At 48.8% G+C, this 20,920-nt stretch overlaps 1 protein-coding gene across 5 annotated transcripts in view; it reads left to right on the top strand.

Moving 5' to 3' along the window:
- Positions 1-20,920, top strand: part of ANKFN1 (ankyrin repeat and fibronectin type III domain containing 1) — a 270,247-nt gene that overhangs the window by 1,644 nt on the left and 247,683 nt on the right. For 2 of the 5 annotated variants that reach the window (XM_078872932.1, XM_078872936.1), the window contains exons 1-3: positions 8,409-9,033; positions 16,837-16,962; positions 18,217-18,390. In XM_078872932.1, the coding sequence (XP_078729058.1) occupies positions 9,026-9,033; positions 16,837-16,962; positions 18,217-18,390 (308 nt within the window). In that variant the 5' untranslated portion in view covers positions 8,409-9,025. Of the gene's footprint in view, positions 1-7,422; positions 7,617-8,408; positions 9,034-15,717; positions 15,736-16,836; positions 16,963-18,216; positions 18,391-20,920 lie in introns of those variants that run through there. The other 3 variants (XM_078872933.1, XM_078872934.1, XM_078872935.1) reach the window with 3 other exon arrangements.

The raw sequence follows: 20,920 nt of genomic DNA on the forward strand, positions 1-20,920 counted from the left end.
TGCTCATGCTACTACTACTGCTGCTGGGAGAAGGGCCTGGACTCGAGGGGAGCGCTCGAGTCGCGAGGGTACTTTGGCCTACTCTTTCACACTGGCTGGCGAGGCATTTTGGAAGAGGTGGGAATACCCACAGTATACTACCACCACACGTGACCCACCGATCGACTCTAACGACTCACTAGTACGCAACTGATAAGGCTGAGTGGACATATTATATCACCATGATGCTTGCCAAGAAAATTTGGGGAAGTGAACAGAGTTAACCGAAGCATTAGAGGGCAACGTTCAGGATTGGAGAGCAGCGGGCAGAGGAGCAGGGGACAGACGTAGCCGGCAGGGGGCAGCCATCTAGCGTACGAGTACCCCAGCCACACGAAAACTAAACTACTGCGTTTTTTATTTTACCAGGTAAGGCCCACTGAGCTGTGTAGCTCTTTATCATAAGCGACCCGGCTACAGATGATAGGTCAACGAAGTGGCTCATCATCACGTGAAAATGTACAGCAGCCAAAATACTCTAAACGCGTGTTTATATATATGTGGAGGGAAAAACCGGACGGCACGGAGAAAAATCCACGTGGCCTTTGAGAGAGACATGCAAACTCAAAATATACAACAGACGTCATGGTGGGGATCGGACCCACGAGCTCCTGTATGCCAGGCGAGGTAGTTAACACCTCGCCACTGTGACGCCCACACAGCGGCTTTCAACAACAGCGGTCACAGGGAGAGAGCGACTCAGAGCAACTCGAGATGAACAAAGGGACACTTTGATGTCTGACCTCGAGAGAGATGCGAGTTCTTGCCGATTTCGTCCAAGTCTGATTGTAATATGACGTAAATATTGTCAACGGCGTTTGAAGATATTGACGCTCTGATTTTCTTGCGCGTGAGAAATTTGTTTAGGAACTAAACGCCAACGGGTGGGAGATGGTAAATTTCGTTGCGATTGTGGCCATGCAAGCCAAACTGTTATGGACCTTATAGTACACCACTGTGGTCTGCACTCCTTCAATGGGGCAACAGCAAAACCTCACGAACTCTCTCCTGAAGCCAATACCGGTGGTGATACGTTAAATACCTCGTCTGGTATGAAAGAGGTTGTGGGTTCAATCCCGACCTGATGCCTGTTGTATAGTTGAAGTTTGCGTGTTCTCCCCGTTGTCGCAGGGGCTTTTCTCCGGGTCCTCATGTTTTTTTCCCCTCTACATTTAGAGACATGCGTTTCGAGTATTTGGCTGCAATACATTTCTACATCTACGTGGTAAGCCACTTCGTTGAGCAATCGTTTTCGGCCAGGTCGCTTCTGAAAAAGAGCTACATAGCTCATAGGGCCTTATCCGGTATGATAAAAAAAACATGTTTAGATTAGTTTCTGGATTTATGCTGTTATCTCATAACGTCTGCACAGGTGCCATCAGGCCTGGCATTCAGAGTGGGCATCACGGCAGTCGCCTAGCACACAAAGCTGCAAGGGAGTCACTAAAAGTTTGGTATCAATTTCAAGTCTTACCGTGATGTGTGTATGTTTATATAAGGTAGCGCTACGAACCCGGCGGTCCGAGTTTGAATTCTGCTCACAGCCAACACCAGTGACGATTATCTGAACCGGTCCTGGGCCTCCCCATAGGTCTACTCAGCCTCAAATGAGTACCTTGTGTAGAGACTAAACATAGCCACTAGGGAGACAAAAGCAGTCGGGCGTGGTAAAGGCCACTCACCCCTCTCGTGCCGTTCCGGCCTTCATAGGTGCTCGCGAACAGCACTTGCCTCAACAATATGTTAAGGCTATATGGGGGTCTTTGTCTTTGTGTATATGTAGTGAGTTCAACTGAGTCGCAGACGTACTCTTGGAGGCAACACATGTATTTAACACCAACACACGGGGTAACTGCTCCCTAACAGAATAACAACCTGCGGTGGTGACCACCAGGCTAACTACGCTAATCACACCGTAACTGCTACAACGGACCGGACCACAGCTCGGGTCCAGGTTAACGTGTTGGAGACTCGGTAGAACGTCGGACGTAGACGAATGCTTCTTTAAGATAAACAACAACGCCGGTCCCTCTGGGGGACCCGGCTTCGATTATCTGCGGCGTGGCTGGCTCCACCCTTGGCCACGCCCACCTTCCAGAATAATCGAGCAGGATCTGAACCCGGACCACGTGACCACCCCTAGCCCCCACTTGAGGCCCCTTGGTAGACTTAACCGGCCACGTGTCCTCTCGGGTCAACCACAGTGCCATGGTCTTTAGTAACCCCGGCACACCCACACCCTGTCCTGTAGGGGCCGGCACTGCACGCCAAGCGTGGTGCCACCCAGCGCTATCAACCAGTGCTCACCGAGCCACTCTTGTCTGTCTGTGTGAGTACATATGTGTGTGTGTGCGTGTAAGACGATGTGTTTCTATGTGTGTGGGTCGATGTCTGTGTGTAAGTCGATGTGTGTGTCTGTCTTTTTCGCCCGGGCAACGCCGGGTACTTACTGCTAGTACACGTATACAATGGATACTTATTCACAGGACGTGGTAACAGGTTACAACAGATTGGTTTTGTCATTTTTGCGACCCAGGACACTCTTGCAAATGAGACCCGAACCTGGTCTCTGGTCAAACAAAAATTAACTTGAAGTGCCAATTAACGGCCAGGTTATTACGCAAGAACCACGGCACGTTCAGGTAGTGATAACCTTTGTTCACGCAGGACTAGATTGACGTTCACGCCTCACGCCTGTGTTGCGAACACGTGAAGAGGGGGGGGCGGTAGAAAGAGGGGGAGGGGGTCGGCTTCTGTAGGTGCTGCCTCTGAATACGATCGGCGACGTAACGTCACTGTCTACACAACCACACGAACAATAGAGATGAGGATACCAACACGGTGTACAGGCTCGAACAGACGTCTTAGTACTTAATTAATTGTCCCGTAATTTTTTTTAAATCTAATTTAATTTTGCTTACATGACATGACGCACCAATTTGTATGAAAAACATTGAGTTTTAGATAATAAAATGAGGGGGGTCACAATACATCTGGACCATGCTGTTGAAAGAGTCTTACATTGGGTGTACGCGATGACTCGAGTGCCAAGCTGATCAGTAAACATCCCTTAAGACGAATCCAGCTTCAGTCCCTTCTTCTCTTCACATCGCCGTCGACAACCTCGGCAGCTCCCTGCTCTGCACCCCGCCGGCGGACGCCCGCTCCTTTCGCCGCAGCGAACAGCGAAGGCCGACACCAGCGAGACACCAGCACGACCTCTCTTTACAATGTCTCGTGTGAGTGTGTCTACGACCTCTGCCAGTGGGGGCTGCGGCACCATCCGTCTGTGGGCCCCCTCCCCCTTTCTCGCGACTCACATTTACTGACATTGCTACGGATGTTCTTCACCCGTATACAATAGTACGTAGGCTCTAACTATATAATTTCAGTTGCAACGTATATTTGGTTTGGAGGAAGACAGTCTCGCAGTGACGTTAATTATGAAAAGATGAAAATGTTACAATATTCACAATTAATAAAAGGGGTTTTCCCCTTTTTTCTGGCTTTCTTTTGAACCTCGTCTCAATTGGTGCGACGAGGCTCAAAAGAAAGCCGTCTCTGGTGTGGACCAATCAGTTTCAAGGACAATGCATATATTATAAGAGTGTTTTTGTTTGCATTTTGACCACAAGTATCGTGGTTAATGCACACATGATTCCTTGTAAAAAGGTTTTAGTTTTTGTTGCCATAAAAAAGGGAAAAAACCCTATTATTATGTTTTGGTACTGGCAAAAGTGGTCTAATGATGTATTCACAATTAAGTTATTGTGAATCTTGCTTTCACGCGCATGTCAGATAGCTAAACAGCCTGGTGGTGTTCAGTAACAAACACCAGCAGTAGCACGACTAGATTTCACGCTAAGTATCTTTCGGAAAACATTTTATTGAGTAGCATTGTTTTTTTATGCATTTATGGTTAAATGTTGGATTGTTTTAACACTTTTTTCGTTACATATTTTACTTATTTATCTGTTGATTTGGGGCCGCCTTGTGACCGACTGGACCCCTATGCGTCGCATTACGCTGCCACATACCCCCACCCATAGTTGCGCCCTTGACAATGAGATATTGCTGACACATACCCCCCATAGTTATCGCTGCCACATACCCACCCACAGTTAGGCCCTTGACAATGAGATATCGCTGCTACAAACCCCTCCATAGTTGCGCCCCTGCTTCTTACTGTTATAATAATATGAATACTTTTATTGTTAAAAGCGTCATCCATGCTAATAGCATCCCACAATGCTGTACGTTGATTATATATATCAGGGAACCAAATCCCATATAAAGCCACTACCAAGCAAAATACAAAATAAACCAATATGAATAAACAAATTAAGAAATTGCACCAAAACAAAAATCACAAACAACAACGAGAAAAAGTTCTCACAATAAACAACTGAGTCCACGAGGTTTCAACATCCCAGCACACAATCCCAGCTTCCCAACCAAGCCAGGAAACGGTCCCAGCTGCAATGGAGCTGTCCCCGCATGATTCACACCCCCCCCACTCGTCTCCATGAGAACGATGGCAGTTGTCACTCCCACCTCCACACCAGTTTTACATTCTCGTCACTCCTACCGCCCCGCCGTGACACCCTCATCGTCGTCGTCATTGGCGTTCACTAGCTAAACTCTGCACTCGTTAACTCAGATCGCTGAGTTTGATCTTCCAGCAAGCGCATGGTCCACCCGAAATCGCATCCGCTGCACAAATCATGGCCGATGCGGATACCTGATGCACAAATAGAAAATAAATAAATAAAAAACTCTCCAGTAGTGGTGCGACTGTGGTCATCCAGAAGAGATCGTACACCAAATAAGGACGCAAAGCCCCGACCCACAAATACGAAGGAGACATCACAGCGATGATGATGATGATGTTGATGATGATGTTGATGATGATGATGCATTACTCCTGACGCGGTTGTCTGGCTTGACCGCCTTGAATGTGAAGTCGTTGCTCTGCATCCTTCAGTTTCAGTTTCATGTGTTAGGATTTACCCTGTGAGCCATTCGGCTCTTGATTTGGGTGCAACCGCAACAAACAATAAAATTACAAGTAACACCTAAAATTCGTTGCACACAAATCTGAACATCACATACGTAGTAAACAATAAAATCCTACAGAAAAAGCACAACCCGTCCATGCTGCGTACAAAAAGTGCAAAAAATTTAATTTCGATGTTTGATCCCAATAACAATCATAATACAATACAGATCAAAATGTTAAGTATAAATCCATACTAAATGAAAAAAAATCGGGCCAAACCAAGCCCCTCTAAAACTTACTAAAACAATGATATATAAACAACGTAACCGTTTTCCCAACAAATGTGATTAAAAGTTTACAACATCAACACACATAACACACATCACTGCATAAGTCAATCCATAACAGCCGGATTAACAATAGCAGTAGCAGCGCACTATATCAGCCATACGAAACAAAAGAAGATTAACACATTGATAACATACACTCGCATTAACATCGCCATCAAACACACTGCCCATCATCAATTCTATTCACCAACATTTACATTGTCACCCATTGCAATTACATCATCATCATCATTAAGTTCCTATCATTTCATTATTCCTGAACGCCCCGCCCATTCAACTCCTAGCACGCAGAATCACGTTCAATCGTCACCTGCCACGCGCTATGAATCTCTCCTCACACTCGTGCTCTGTGGTTGGTAATCGTCACTTGGGGTGGGGGGAGGGGTGGGGTAGAGGCGGGGGACAGGGGTGGGAGGCTTCCCATGAGCAGTGGGAAGTTCCAAGCTGACAATATTCAACGTATACCTAATTTTTTTTGGTAAAGTGCCAAAGTAAATCCAAATCGCGTCCTCGTCACTACGCTCACGGTCTCGAACATTTAACGATGTAGGGGCGCGCACGTCTTCCCAAAAAGAGCTCCATCATACCTCTTTGCAATATTAAGTTCACTGCTCTATTGAAACTAAAACCAAACGTGCAACGTGTATGAAAGCATTTCCATAAATAGAATCTTAAACCGCGTTTTTAAAAAGTGCGTTGTTGTTCTTGCACACTGTTGTTGAAAACAAAACTGATGGTGGTTATCAAGGGCGGGCCCCCAACTCGTGGGGGCAAGGCACCCCCTGCCCCCTGCTCCCCCACGCTGCTCGTGACGCTACTGGGCAGTGCTGCATCGGCAGGGGCGAGTGAGGAGTGCGACGTCTGGTGCGGTCTGAGCCCTGTTGGCTCAGCTGCTATCGGTGGCGAGTGATAACGTCTCGATCAGACCCTGGGGAGGGAATCCCCCATCCATCCACCGCGACCGAACATCTTGGCGAAGCGTGGTTGCCACAACTACACGTGACCGGTCACGTGTCGGTTGCCACGACCACACGTGACTGGCACGGCACGCGGACGGCCTCTGTCATCAGGCAATCAATGAATTGACGACACGATTACAATTGTTCAATGTTACTCGTTATTCTCACACCGCTGCTAACGCGGTGCCCTCACGTTCGATTGCGCACCCTTCGCAGAAGGTGCCGGCTACGATATTCAAGAACGGACGATTTCTGTTTGCGTTCTCTGTAGAAAGTGGGGGAATTGCCCCAAATAAGTGTGCGTGGTCAGAGCGCAATCTCGTTTCCGGTGCTGGCCGGCTTTGCCATGTGCCCGGAATTTAAATGCACCCCTCCCCCTCGCAGCCCCCCTCCCCTCCGCGTCTTGTGGGAGTTCAGCAAAACTAATTACCAGGGTTGCCCGCAAATCGATCTGTGTTGTGGACGAACGCGTTGAGCGCGTGTCTTTGTGTTTGTTATTGTAAGTGCGTGTTTCGTTTGCGCACCATTAGCCAACAACGCAGTAGCAAGCAGCACCACATGATTGTCTGTGATTGATGTGCGCTATTCAAAAAGACGGACAAAGATCCCCCCCCCCTCCGTATAGCCTTATAATAACAGAATGTTGGGGAAAATGCTGTTAGCGAGCACCTATGAAGGCCGCCGACGCGCCACACGAGGGGGTGGTGTGGACAGAACCAACACGCCCGGCCGCCTTTGTCTTCCCCGCGGCGACGTTTACACCAGCTACTCATTTGAGGCTGAGTGGACCTAAGCTGAGGCCCCAGGACCGAGCACACACGTCCGACTAAGAGCTCCCGACTCTCCTTCTCGCAGCACCGCGGGCGCGATGGTGTTAGGAGGAGGAGGAAGGAAGGAATGAGGAATGTTGCCCTCCGTCGAACGAAACGGGACAGAGGCGCCACAAGCGCAACGGGCGCACGGCTCCCCGCTCATTCCCGGGGGATGTGGGAGGAAATGCCGATCTGCCCGAGTCAGAGGCGCTTGGCCAATCCCGGGCAGCAAGGCGAGAGCAATTGTCAAGGTTCTTTTTTTTCTTGTTGCATTCGCTGGAGCCTGTTAGGAGCCTTGAAGCGCCTCCCTCGAGCTCGATTTGTCGCTCAATCCCTGGGCGTTCGTGGAACCGTGACGACGATGGGTGTCGTCGTCGGTGTTGTTGGGAGTTGACGGATGATAAAACTCGGAGACTGAACAGTCGTGTTAGGACGGCAGCACCTTGCAGAGTGGAAGGTAAGGAGAGAGTTTGGGCAAGAGTCATTTGCACCAAGAGTGAGTGTTGTTGTTGGTGGTCACCCACCCCCTCGTGTGCTTTCATAGGGTGCTCGCTAACAGCACTTGCGCCGACAGTCTGTTAAGGCTACACGGGGGATCTTTGTCTTTGTTGTGTGGGGAGCGGCAGTGTGGCGGTGAGCGCGCTGCGCTATGAATCCGGCGACCCGAGTTCGATTCCCACTCACTGCCAACACCGGTGATTATAATTATCAGAACCGTTCCTGGGCCTCCCCTTGATCAACCTAACATGAATACCTGGTGCGGTGTGTAAACATCGCCACTAGGGAGACAAAGGCGGCCGGGCGTGTTGCTGGCCACCCATCCCCTCGTGTGCCGTGCCGTCCTTCATAGGTGCTTCAACTCGCTAACGGCACTTGCCCCAACAGTCTGTTAAGGCTACAGGGGGGGATCTTTGTGGTTACTGCCAGCTCTTTTTGTTCACTCTAAAAGTCTTTCTGTTCGAAGGAGCGGAGGGATGCGACTCCCCGCGACTCTGGCGTCAACGTCTGCAGGCGTGGGGGACGCCGTGCGGGTTGCCCCGCGGACGGGAGAAAGCCACTTCGTGTGGGCGACCCACGCGCGCTCGCTGCTTTCCAGACTGTTTGCTTGAAATCACTTTGCCAATTTACAACAAACAAAAAAACAGAGGCAGTGAACCCGAAAGACAACAACAACGTACCCAGCGGGTAATCAAGGATCTCTTGCGGATGCGCAGAGGTCCATTTCTGCACGCGCCTTTTGCATGCAATCTCTGCTGTCGGTATGTCGAAGACTGGGTGTGTGTGTCGAGATTTCTATTGTTTTCCCATCTGGGTGTCATCTGGTGCGCGTTACGCTGTTTATATCGTGTCAGCGTGTCGTCCACTACAGCACTGGACTTTAAACAAACCTCTGAAGCGTATCGGCAAACGAAGAGAACACAACAGGGTTAGAACACAGAGAACACAACACACAGAGAACACAACACACACAGAATTAGAACACACAATGAACACAACACACGGAGTTAGAACACGTTCTGCAGATGCAGATGCCACTGGTTCTTCTTGTTCTGCAGATGTAGATGCTACTGGTTCTTCTTGTTCTGCAGATGTCGATGCCACTGGTTCGTAATGTTCTGCACATGCAGATGGCACTGGTTCGTAATGTTCTGCACATGCAGATGGCACTGGTTCTTCACGTTCTACAGATGTAGATGCCACTGGTTCTTCATGTTCTATAGATGTAGATGCCACTGGTTCTTCATGTTCTATAGATGTAGATGCCACTGGTTCTTCATGTTCTGCAGATGTAGATGCCACCGCCGCTGCCTTCTATTGCGCGGCGGATGAACCTACGACTCTCGGTCCGAACGGGCAACTGGACATATGGACAGGTTTGTTCGTATCTCTAACAGTTCGTAAGTCAAATGTTCGCAAGTAGACGAGTCCCTGTACGGCGGCATGGGTCACCGCGCATTCTCAGTGCTTCTTCTACCAGTGGCCATGCCCCCGAATGTCGATGGATTTTATTCTGCAATCGCTTTTCTCCACGCGAACCTCGCCCCCGCTCAATCGTCTCCGAGTGGTGTCATGAGGAGTGGTGTTCGATCCACAATTAGTATATTTTGGGATTTTATCGTGCAGGCTTAATGCCATCTGTTTGTTTAACTACTATCACCTTCACCACCCGACATGAACCAATAACATCAAGTTGTGAATTGAAAATTAATTTAAACTTGATTAGAAGCGTTCGTGACTGCGGGAATTGCTATTTGGTTCTTGTGGTAAAGTCACATAGAAAGAAATGTATTTAATAATAATATAATACGACGTTTCGATTGCAATACAAGCCACCATCATCAGGTAAAAATGAATGAGAAAACAAACATAGTAAATAGTAAACTTGGATATATAATGCAATACACCACAGAGAGTCGGCTAACAGAACAGTCAACACCCTACTTGGTTGATTACGTTCTTCCAAAGATTGCTAAATTTGAGAGAGAGACAAAACACAGACACGAAGACACACAGACAAACACACAATCAGAGAGAGACTCACACAGAGACAAACAGAGAGAGAGACACACACACACATAGGCACACAGAAAGACAACGTATTTGTGTAGAGAGGGGGGGCAGAGGGGGAGTTGTGTGGAATTCCTGCCCATAGATGACGGACGAGCTGGACCCTGGACTTCTAAACAAACAAGCATGAGGCGTTGTGTGGAATCAGTGCCCATAGCGGCCGGAGGCAAGAATGGACTTATAAACCAGCACGGTAGATAGCAAATTTAATAAGATTAGGAAGTGTAATGCAACACAGAGAGTCGGTTAGCACACAGTCTGTCTCCTATGGGCAGGAATTCTACACACCTCCCCCTCTGCCCCAGCCCCCTCTCTCTCTATTGAAGGCCTCGACACAGAGACGTTGTCTTTCTGTATGCCTATGTGTGTGTCTCTCTCTGTTTGTCTCTGTGTGAGTCTCTCTCTGCATGTGTGTCTGTCTGTGTGTCTCCGTGTCTGTGTTTTGTCTCTGTCTCAAATTTAGCAACCTTTGGAAGAACGTAATTAACCAGGTGGGGTGTTGACTGTTTTGTTGACTGATTCTCTGTGTTGTATTGCATTCTATTTCAAAAATTGACTGTTTGTTTTATCATGAAAATGTATTTCTTTAGAACTCCTTTTTGTGTTTTGTTTGTTGTCCCCCCCACCCCAACACTTTCGATTAGCGCGATTGGCTACGTACGGTGCGAAATGAGTTCAACATTCGTGGACACATATGCCAATTCATTTGGTTTAAAAGCAAAGTATGTTGAAAAGCAAGCATTTTTTGTAGGAATTATATTTCACTGGCAATCACAACCAGCATCGCAAATATTTAAAGAGAAGGCGAATTGTACTTAAAATATTTTACCTGGATATAAATAATCCCTTGAGATGGAATATCTCGTTTGAAAGGGTGTCGAGTTCCACACACTTGCCACGTAACAGCACCACGTGTACAAACATTTTAAAATCTTTAACGTATACAGTGTTCGTGCACACCCGTAAGATCACACCCACATATTGAACACATACCTGACTGCACGTGCCGAGAATAGAACAAGACCGCCGGTTCATATGGAATGTAACCGAAACCGCAGCACTTTCAGATGTTGTGGCAGCGCGCGTGCGAGTGTTTTCATTCAATATTTGAACGAGTCGATATCAGGGCACGTTTCAGCGTGTCCACGAGATCGTTCCGTGGTCAAAGCAAGGCAGATAGGCGGCCAGCGTCTCATTCGTTTGTCCGTCTCTGCACATAACAACGTACAACTTGAAATTTCTGACAACCCCATCAAGCCCAACGGTCTGATGGGAATGCTAACATTTCAGCAGCACTTGACTCAGTTCGAGCAAGTCCCGGGCCGCTTTCGACCCACAAGACACTGCTGGAGAAAATCACAAACTCACCGCGTCCGCCAATAGCACTGTGGCCTTAAAAGTTTAAATATTTAATCTGGAACGTTTTTGGCAGAGGTGTGGACTCGAGTCATGCGACTTGGACTCGAGTCAGACTCGAGTCATGATTTTGATGACTTCAGACTCGACTTGGACTTGCCTCATCTTTGACTCGACTTGACTCGGGACTCGAGAGCAAAGACTTGAGACTTACTTGTGACTTGCATAACAATGACTTTGTCCCACCTCTGGTTTTTGGCAATGGCCCTTTTTAAGAGCACATGAATGGTCCACTGCTTGGAATGTCGCCTGCTATATATTTGTAGGACTCGTACAATGGTTGTCTTTCTCTCTCTTTATTTTCCTCTTAGAGTCCACCTTCGCCGCGCCACCGCTCCGCGTCTCGGCGCGGCCTCGCTCCGCGTCTCTCTGCTGCGCCACCGCTCCGCGTCTCTCCGTGCCCTCACTCCGCTCCTCTCCGTGCCCTCACTCCGCTCCTCTCCGTGCCCTCACTCCGCTCCTCTCCGTGCCCTCACTCCGCTCCGCTCCTCTCCGTGCCCTCACTACGCTCCGCTCCTCTCCGTGCCCTCACTACGCTCCGCGTCGCTCCGCGCCTCTCTACCTCACTATCGCTACGCTTGTCGTCTCTACGGTTTCTCCTACTCTGCATCCTTCCGATGCATGGCTACCCTGTCTGCTCACTGCGTTCTCGCTACCACTGTCTCTCCACGCTTTACTCTACTAACACTGTCTCTACGCTTTACTCTACTATCACTTGCTCTGCGACTCCCTGGGCACCGTTGCTGCAGCTCCATCCACGACGCCAACTCGTACAGGACTCTCTTCTCTCCGTTGCGCTCTGGCTTATATCCCCACACCAATTAATCTCCCTAATTATCTCTACCCCCCGCTTATCGCTCGCCCCCTGGCCCCCCCCCCCCCGTGTCACGTGGCCTTGTTTTCGCCGCCGGAGCGACGCCATCTAATGCCCAATTACCTTTCCAGCCAATCACTGGCCTGTGTCCTCCCGGCTACCCTGACACCTGTTTCAACCCTTAACGACCCACTTCGCCTAAAGTCACAACAACAACCATTACCTCACATCACCTCACTGTACTGTGCTTGCTCGCATAGCAACAGAGGCGGGGGATGCGTGGTGCACTTTACTCAAGCCCTACATATTTATAACCCCCCCCCCCTTTAAAGCAGTGTTAATAAAGAATGTATTGAGTTTCGTTGTTATCTGTGCTTTTGTTATCTGTGCTTTTGTTATCCGTGCTTTTGTTATCTGTGCTTTGTTATCTGTGATTTTGTTATCTATGCTTTGTTATCCGTGCTTTTGTTATTTGTGCTTTTGTTATCTGTGCTTTTGTTATCCGTGCTTTTGTTATCTGTACTTTGTTATCTGCGTTTTGTTATCTGTGCTTTGTTATCCGTGCTTTTGTTGTCTGTGCTTTGTTACCTGGCCAACCAACTCTGAACCAATTCCTCAACTGCATCAATTCCATACACGCAGCCATCAAATTCACCATGGAGGTGGAAAAGGATGTTTTAATCGTGAAGAGACTAGATGGCTCAATGTGACATTCTGTCTACAGGAAAGCCACCCATACTGATGCCTACCTAAAACCTGACTCCCACCACCATCCATCCCAGAATAATTCCCTCGTCATAACTATACACCAGGGCTCCCCAACCCCCGGGCCGCGGACCGCTACCGGTCCGCGGCCTGTTAGGAACCGGGCCGCACAGCAGCAGGAGGTGAGAGCGGTGAGTCCGCGCGTGGAACCCGCCCCCATTGTTGTATTATTCACCACTTCCATCCGCGCTTCTTTCCCGCACAACGCACTCGTCTCAGTCACAGTGTTGGTGAGCCCACAAGCTCTAACCCCTAGTAGCCACAATGAGTAAAAAACAAACGTCGCTGGAGAGCTTCTTTGAAAAGGGGTAAAGACCCAATGATGAACCCCCCCCCCCCCCCCGGTCCAAGAAAGATTTTTATTCCAAAAAGGTTGGGGACCGCTGCTCTGCACCATAGAGCTCAATGTATTTCCGACCGTCATCACCTAGCCAGTGAACTGGAACACGCACACCAAGCTCTCAAGATTAATGGATATTCAGACTACACAATCCGTAAAGCTATCACCCCAACCATTGGGAAAGAACCATCTGAGAACCCAATCAAAACCATCACCTTGCCATACATAGCAGGGGTCACTATAAATGTTTCCAAAATCATGAGCAAATACAAGATTCAGGTTCGATTTTAACACAGTACATAAAATTCGTGATCTGATACCATCTGTGAAGGATGTGATCGCCTGACATGCAATACCCCGGCGTCTACAAACTAAGCTGTGTCTCTGGCAGTAGTTACATTGGGGAAACTAAGCGACATGTCACAGACCGTGTTCGTGAACACAAGGCAGATCTGAAACACGGTAGGAACAATACCTCGGCCGTGGCTGATCATTGTTTTAATGCGGTGGGCTCACACGAAATTGATGTCTCTAAGACGAAGGTACTTTGCAAGCCCACTGGCTATCAACAAAGATTCGTTCATGAAGCCATCCATATATATAAACACAGACACAATTTCAACTGAGAAGATGGGTATAAACTGAGCAATCATTGGAAGGACGTTATCAGCCAGTTTAAGTCACAACTGTTTTTTATGTTCCCATCCTACCACCTTCCGATGCTAGTTGTGCTTTGCGCCCTTTTCAAACTTGCGCTTTCACAGCGTTCACACCAACACAGTCACTTCGCGCGCCGACCTCTTGGTTGCAGCTCTGCGATCTGCCATTAACATGCTAATCTCTCATTAACATGCTAATCTTTCTTTAACATGCTAATCTCTCATTAGCATGCTAATTTTCACCTGGCAGCCCTTTGATTGGTGGAAAACCAACCAATCAAAGGGCTAATTTACGACTATTGTATGTTTTAATGTCGTAAACCACTCCACGGCATCCAGTCCGCTAGTTCCACCAGAGTACGCGTGTTGTATCGGGGTAGCTGAGTGGAGGCCGCTAGTTCTACCAGTGTGTGCGAGTTGTATCGGGGTAGCTGAGTGGAGGCCGCTAGTTCCACCAGAGAACGCGTGTTGTATTGGGGTAGCTGAGTGGAGTCCACTAGTTCCACCAGAGTACGCGAGTTGTATCGGGGTAGCTGAGTGGAGTCCGCTAGTTCCACCAGAGTACGCGAGTTGTATTGGGGTAGCTGAGTGGAGTCCGCTAGTTCCACCAGAGTACGCGTGTTGTATTGGAGTAGCTGAGTGGAGTCCGCTAGTTCTACCAGAGTACACGTGTTGTATTGGGGTAGCTGAGTGGAGTCCACTAGTGTCACCAGAGTACGCGAGTTGTATTGGGGTAGCTGAGTGGAGTCCGCTAGTTCTACCAGAGTACGCGTGTTGTATCGGGGTAGCTGAGTGGAGTCCGCTAGTTCTACCAGAGTACGTGAGTTGTATCGGGGTAGTTGAGTGGAGGCCGCTAGTTCCACCAGTGTGTGCGAGTTGTATCGGGACAACTGTCCATTGCGGGTTGATGAAATTGATGAGCGGGGGGGATGGGCTCGCCCTGGTCCAGTTTGGATGTCGTTCGTCCTTAATGTTGTTACCCACGGCCCTGAATCAAACTCGGGTGGCTGGATGACGGGGGCGGTGCACTGACTACTCGTGCCGCCACTCCTCGCCGGAGGATTTCGTGACGAGGGCGTTGGACAGCAGGGTCTAAAGCGGGGCTTTCAAAAAATATGGTTCTCGTTACGACGCCGTGGGCAACACTGTCTGGAGCATCTGGGCCGGGAATGCGTTTTGAATTCCTGTAAGGAGCGGTGCCTCTGAGATCGATGACTGTGCTTCCTGCAAACCTGACCCGTCACCCGTGACATCATCATCATCATCACACGGGTTGCTCGGCAGACCACAATGACACACGGTCCCCGTTGCATGTAGGGGAGTCACGATGGCGAGATGTTAACTACCTCGCCCGGTATGCACGAGGTTGTGGGTTCGATCTCGACCCTGATGCCTGTATATGTGGAGTTTGCGTGCCTCTCACCCCATGGTCGCGTGGATTTTTCTCCGGGTCCTCCGGTTTTTCCCTCCACAGTTAGAAGCATGCACTTCGAGTATTTGGCTGCTATAAATGTCCACGTGAAAAGCCACTTTGTTGAGCTATCATTTGTGATAGCCAGATCGCATCTTAAAAATAACTATGCAGCTCAGTGGGCCTTACCTGGTAAAATAAAAAAAAACGCATCTTGTCACTTTAAGAGCTTTCAGTGTTTCACATTGTGTCATAGGCTACATTATGTGGTGGCTGTGAAGTTCACAATATGGTACTTTGAGAAACATGAAAAAGAAATATTGAAACGTGACCTTTGGTATCTGACATGGCGAGGTCTTGCTCTTTTAAACAGTGAGATTAATGTATTATTTCGTGAGATGTATTGTATTTTCGCAGAAGTGTAAATCTATCCCTGACTAAAGTAGGCTAAGGTTCATCCCGCAGATGAATTGCGGTGTTCATCAGAACACCAACTGGACGATGTGCACTTCTCATTCAAGGATGTAAAGTTAAAGACACAAGCCACAGCAGTGCAATTGTGGCCATGGCAACGAAAAACGAGGGATCACGTCACACACCGCTGTATGAGTCTGCACGAACTCTCTCCTCCAGCTGCTGAACACATTTGCCGTTCGCAAGAATAGAATTGCATTGCTCGTTAGTAGTGACGCGTCAATGAATATGGCGGTGAGCTACTTTGCTTGTTAGTTGCCTGTGGAACCTCCTAATTGTATAATATAGAACACGGCTCGCGCCTAAACTGGGTCCAACGATGCGTCCATGCGTCGACTGACTCCTAATCATCATTATTATTATTCTATTACCCCGATCAGAACACGAGGAAGGCTGCTACTAAATGAGATGGGGACCATTCGGTCCATCTCAATCATTAGGGGCCAGTAAACCACAGGCAAACATGGAGGCAGCCAGATAACCGACACGACCAACACCAATTGCCCAAGCCATGTGGTCTGCCAGGAGGTGGCGATGTTGCTACACGTGTGTGTGTGTGTATAATCCAAATTGAGTAATTTGCGTGTCATTAAAATTTGCCAACTTCTGACCGTGGCGCTGGGGGACGCAACAAGGGCAAAATCACGTCACGGCATCTTGAACGTCCGCTGTGAAGCTGACGGGATGTTGTGTTTGTTATGGTTCATGCACGCGGCAGTATTCACCTGGTACATTGAGGCAAAGGGAGCAACCAATTCTACAAATTATTTGGGGGGTGGGGGGAGGGAGAAAAGGGTAGACACCATACCAATCTATGCTTGTTGAACTTCTTTCTCACCGTACGTAGCCAACCGTGCTAATCAGAATTGAATTTCTCGGGTCGCTGCGGTGGCCGGGTGAGCGGCAAAACGCCTCACCACGATGATGACTGTCACAACAAATATTTCTCCCCCTGCTCCTTTCATCATCATCATCAGCAGCAGCGATGTTCTATCCACTGTTGGATGAAGGCACTTACGACAGAGTGTGTGTATGTGCGCGCGCAAGTGCCCTGCCAATTCCGCAGGAAAAAAAATAGAAAATGTGTGGAAGGTGCACATTGGACAGCTGAAAGCGGGCTTTGAAGACGCTCCTTTGACCGGCAGAACTTTCCTGCAGTGACATTTGTATTGGTGCTCTGCAGAGGGATGAATTACACCTGAGATTGCCTTTGTCTCTTTTCGTAAACAGATCTCGAGGGGCGATGCAGCGAGAATTGACCGAGCCTCGTCCCGCGATGGACATTCACCCGGTCATCATCGACGGCCGCAAGAGAAGCGGGCTCCCCGTTGGTCCAGCCGCGCTCCCAGACAACAGGTAGCCACATCGTGGCTTGCCAGCCAATGTCAATGCCAGTGCCCGCCATTGGCCACTGAGTGACGGTGACATCCCCACGGTGCCTATGCCAGGCTAGGTGCACTTTGAGGCCACGTCAAGTGTCAAAAGCTCGTTGACAGGAGATCACGGGACAGACCCAGGTGCCAAAGGTTGACTGACTGACATGACTGGCAGATGCACCCAATTGTTCCCCCCTACTGTGCCAACTTGCTGCATTTTAGCCGCCTGCCGCTTCGCTCGTTGTTGTGAGCGTCGCTCCTCTGACCTCCGTTGTTGCTGGAGGGCGACTGCCTCAAACTGCCCAGTATCAGCGTCCTTCACGAGCCTCCTACATAAAGGCCGATCTTGACACCGCTGGTACCGGTCTCCGGCAAGTCCACTCAGCTCCACATTCTCCCATACCGCATCACTCCATCTCTTCTCCGGCCCGTGTCGTGCCCGTTTAGCCCCCTCTATCCGGACAAACAGAAGCTGCTTGACCACTTGGCCTGCCATCACCACCACCATCATCATCCTTCAGTTTGAATCCTTTTGGGCTCACGCTACAGCCCAGACCGTGGCTGTGGTGCAAGACGGACGATGACGCCGCGCGTCGTTGGTGACTGTCCCAAAACCAGAATCAGTATTTATACTCGAGCAATCCGATGAGCTGTGAAGCTATAAAAACCAAGTCGAGCGGCGGTCTCAGGATGGCGCCACTGCTGCTGCGTTCATTGAACGATGAAGCTGCTGCCTGGCTCGGCGCAAACGCACCGTGCTAATTACAACGATGATCACCGCGCCCGTTCATCGCAGAGCCAGAGCGCGACGCCTCTCCCTGTACACTGCGAACGTTGGGCATGAATCAATGATACATCCATTGATGCGCGTGTGTTTGCGTGTGTGCGCGTCCAGCGTGTGTGTGTGTCCACGCATGTGTCCCGTGTGCGCGTGTGCCCCGTGTGGGTGTACCCACACGTGTGCCCCGTGTGCGACAATTATCTGAAGCAGTCCTGGGCCTCCCCTAGGTCGACTCGGCCTCAAATTAGCACCTGGTGCGGTGTGTAAACATCGCCACTAGGAAGACAAAAGCGGCCGGGCGTGGTGCTGGCCACCCACCCCCCACGTGTGCCGCAGTGCCGGCCTTCATCGAGGTGCCCACTCGCTACTAACAGCAACTTCAACTTGCCCCCAAAAGTCTGTTCAAGGCTCCACGTGGGGGGGGGGGTCTTTGTCTCGCCACTTGTGCTGCAGGCTGGCAGAGCTGCTGGGCGGCCTCACGCTGGGCGAGCTCGAGTCGTGGCTGCTGTGGGAGCGGGCGCCACGCGGGGGTCTGCATCGCGACGACGGCGACAGCGGCGGCGACGACGCCGGCGTGTGGGCGCGCAGGCCGCCGTGCGGGGCGGGCACAGCGCGCGCGGCGCCACGGTGCGTGTGTCGTGAGTCCAGCTGAGTCGCAGACCTTGTTCTTTAGAGGCAACACTTTTATTGTAACATCAACACGTAACACACAAAGGGGTAACTGCCCCTTTACCAGATACAGCCTAGGGTAGTGACCGCCCAGCTAACTACTCCATACGGAGGAGTTACAGCTACGAAGGGTCGGACCTTCACTCGGGTCCTGCCCACGTGTCACATCCCCGATGTCACTACACGTGGACCCGCGGGCACAGCGAGATCGAGCGAGCCCGCACTCGGGGGGGGGGGTCACGGTGCCAGCGACGGTGCGCGATGTCGTTCGATGAAATTGGCGACGGAAAAACAATATTCGTCGACTCAATGGTTCTTTGTTTGGTTAAATCCACACGACCACGGGGAGAGAGACACGCAAACTCCAAATATACAGCAGCAGGCGTCAGCTTCGGGATCGAACTCACGACCTCCTGCATACCAGGCGAGGAAGTTAATATCTCATAGTCACCTTGACGCCACATCGTCAAGCGTAAAGATGCTGGCTTCGTTTTAGCCGGGTCTGTCTGAGTCTGCAACCGATAAAATATATCCGCTCCCTGCACACCACATCCATCGTATCTCTCACTATTGTGGCTTACTGGTCACGTGCCACCTACTACCACCTACTACCAGTGACTACCAGTCGACCAGGCACCCCGAAAATATTTGGCAAGAAACTTCGCCGCGATCAAATCGCTTCCTGTTCTTTGTTAAACCTCTACTCTCGCGCTGCCGCTAGACAGTGAATCCCATGCTGTCGCTGTTTTCATGTCCATTGTTCTTAATCAGCGCAGGCAAATGTCTCCCCTTATCCTAGTGCTGGTTCTCTCTCTGGAGGCTAACGTCTCTGTTCTAGTGATGATGGCAGAGGGTCTAACCGTGGTGTGGAGGATTTTGCGCTTGTATGTGCGTATGTTGAACTTCTTTCGCACCGCACGTAGCCAATCGTGCCAATCGGAGGTGCGGTTGTGCTGCAAAGCTATCCAATTTGGGTTTTTGTGGGGTCACTCCGTGTCAATGGTTTAGCGCAATCTCCGATGTTTCTACTGCCCAAGTGCCGGGGAGCTTCTTCCAGCAGCTGAGATCCTGGAAAGGCAGCGAATCTAATTGCGCGCAGAACTGAGTCCCTGAAAATTCTCCCAGCACGCGGAGTGAGGTGTCGCACGTCGCGCAGAAGGGCGCGCGGCACGATGTCGGAGATATAATGATGAGATTTAATGATGACATTAATTATGACATTAATGATGACATTAATTATGACATTAATGATGACATTAATGATGACATTAATGATGACATTAATGATGACATTAATGATGACATTCATGATGACATTGATGTTGATGACATTCATGATGAAGACATTAATGATGACATTAATAATTACATTAATGATGACATTAATGACGATGACATTAATGGTGACATATGATGATGACATTAATGATGACATTAATGATGACATTAATGTTGACATTAATGATGACATTAATGATGACATGAATGTTGACATTGATGTTGATGACATTCATGATGAAGACATTAATGATGACATTAATAATTACATTAATGATGACATTAATGACGATGACATTAATGGTGACATATGATGATGACATTAATGATGACATTTATGACGACATTAATGTTGACATTAATGATGACATTAATGATGACATGAATGTTGACATTGATGTTGATGACATTCATGATGAAGACATTAATGATGACATTAATAATTACATTAATGATGACATTAATGACGATGACATTAATGATGACATTAATGATGACATTAATGATGACATTTAATGGTGACATTAATGATGACATTAATGATGACATTAATGATGACATTAATGGTGACATTAATGATGACATTAATTATGACATTAATGATGACATTAATGATGACATTAATTATGACATTAATGATGACATTAATGTTGACATTGATGTTGATGACATTCATGATGAAGACATTAATGATGACATTAATAATTACATTAATGATGACATTAATGACGATGACATTAATGGTGACATATGATGATGACATTAATGATGATGACATTTGCGCTCTCACTGCTTCCGCTATCATTGCCGTCGTTGACGAGCGATCGAGTGGGAGCTCACTTATACAGCTCGAGTGTTTGATTTTGAATAACTATGTTGTATATCTATGCTCCCCCTGTACTTTACGAAAGAGGCTGCGGCCTCTGTGCATTCCGTTCGCTTCAGGAGGTTTGTCGTTCCGGGGGCGGGGGCCTCCGTTTAACAATACACTGGCAGGTGTCATTTCCAAAGTGAAATATCTCAGAATAAGGAAACAAAAATGTATTCTATTTTTAGTTTGTAAGCGTTCGAAACAATAACTATGATTACCTGAATACGCGTGCATCGCAAGAACACCAACTTGTAATTAGCGTCTGTCATTTGGCATTATTTTAGGGTTTTGGGTGTTTGATCCACGTCCAAATTAACATCGGGTGGGGGGGGGGACATG

This window comes from Lampetra fluviatilis, chromosome 35, assembly GCF_964198595.1.
Source record: "Lampetra fluviatilis chromosome 35, kcLamFluv1.1, whole genome shotgun sequence".
NCBI lineage: Eukaryota > Metazoa > Chordata > Hyperoartia > Petromyzontiformes > Petromyzontidae > Lampetra > Lampetra fluviatilis.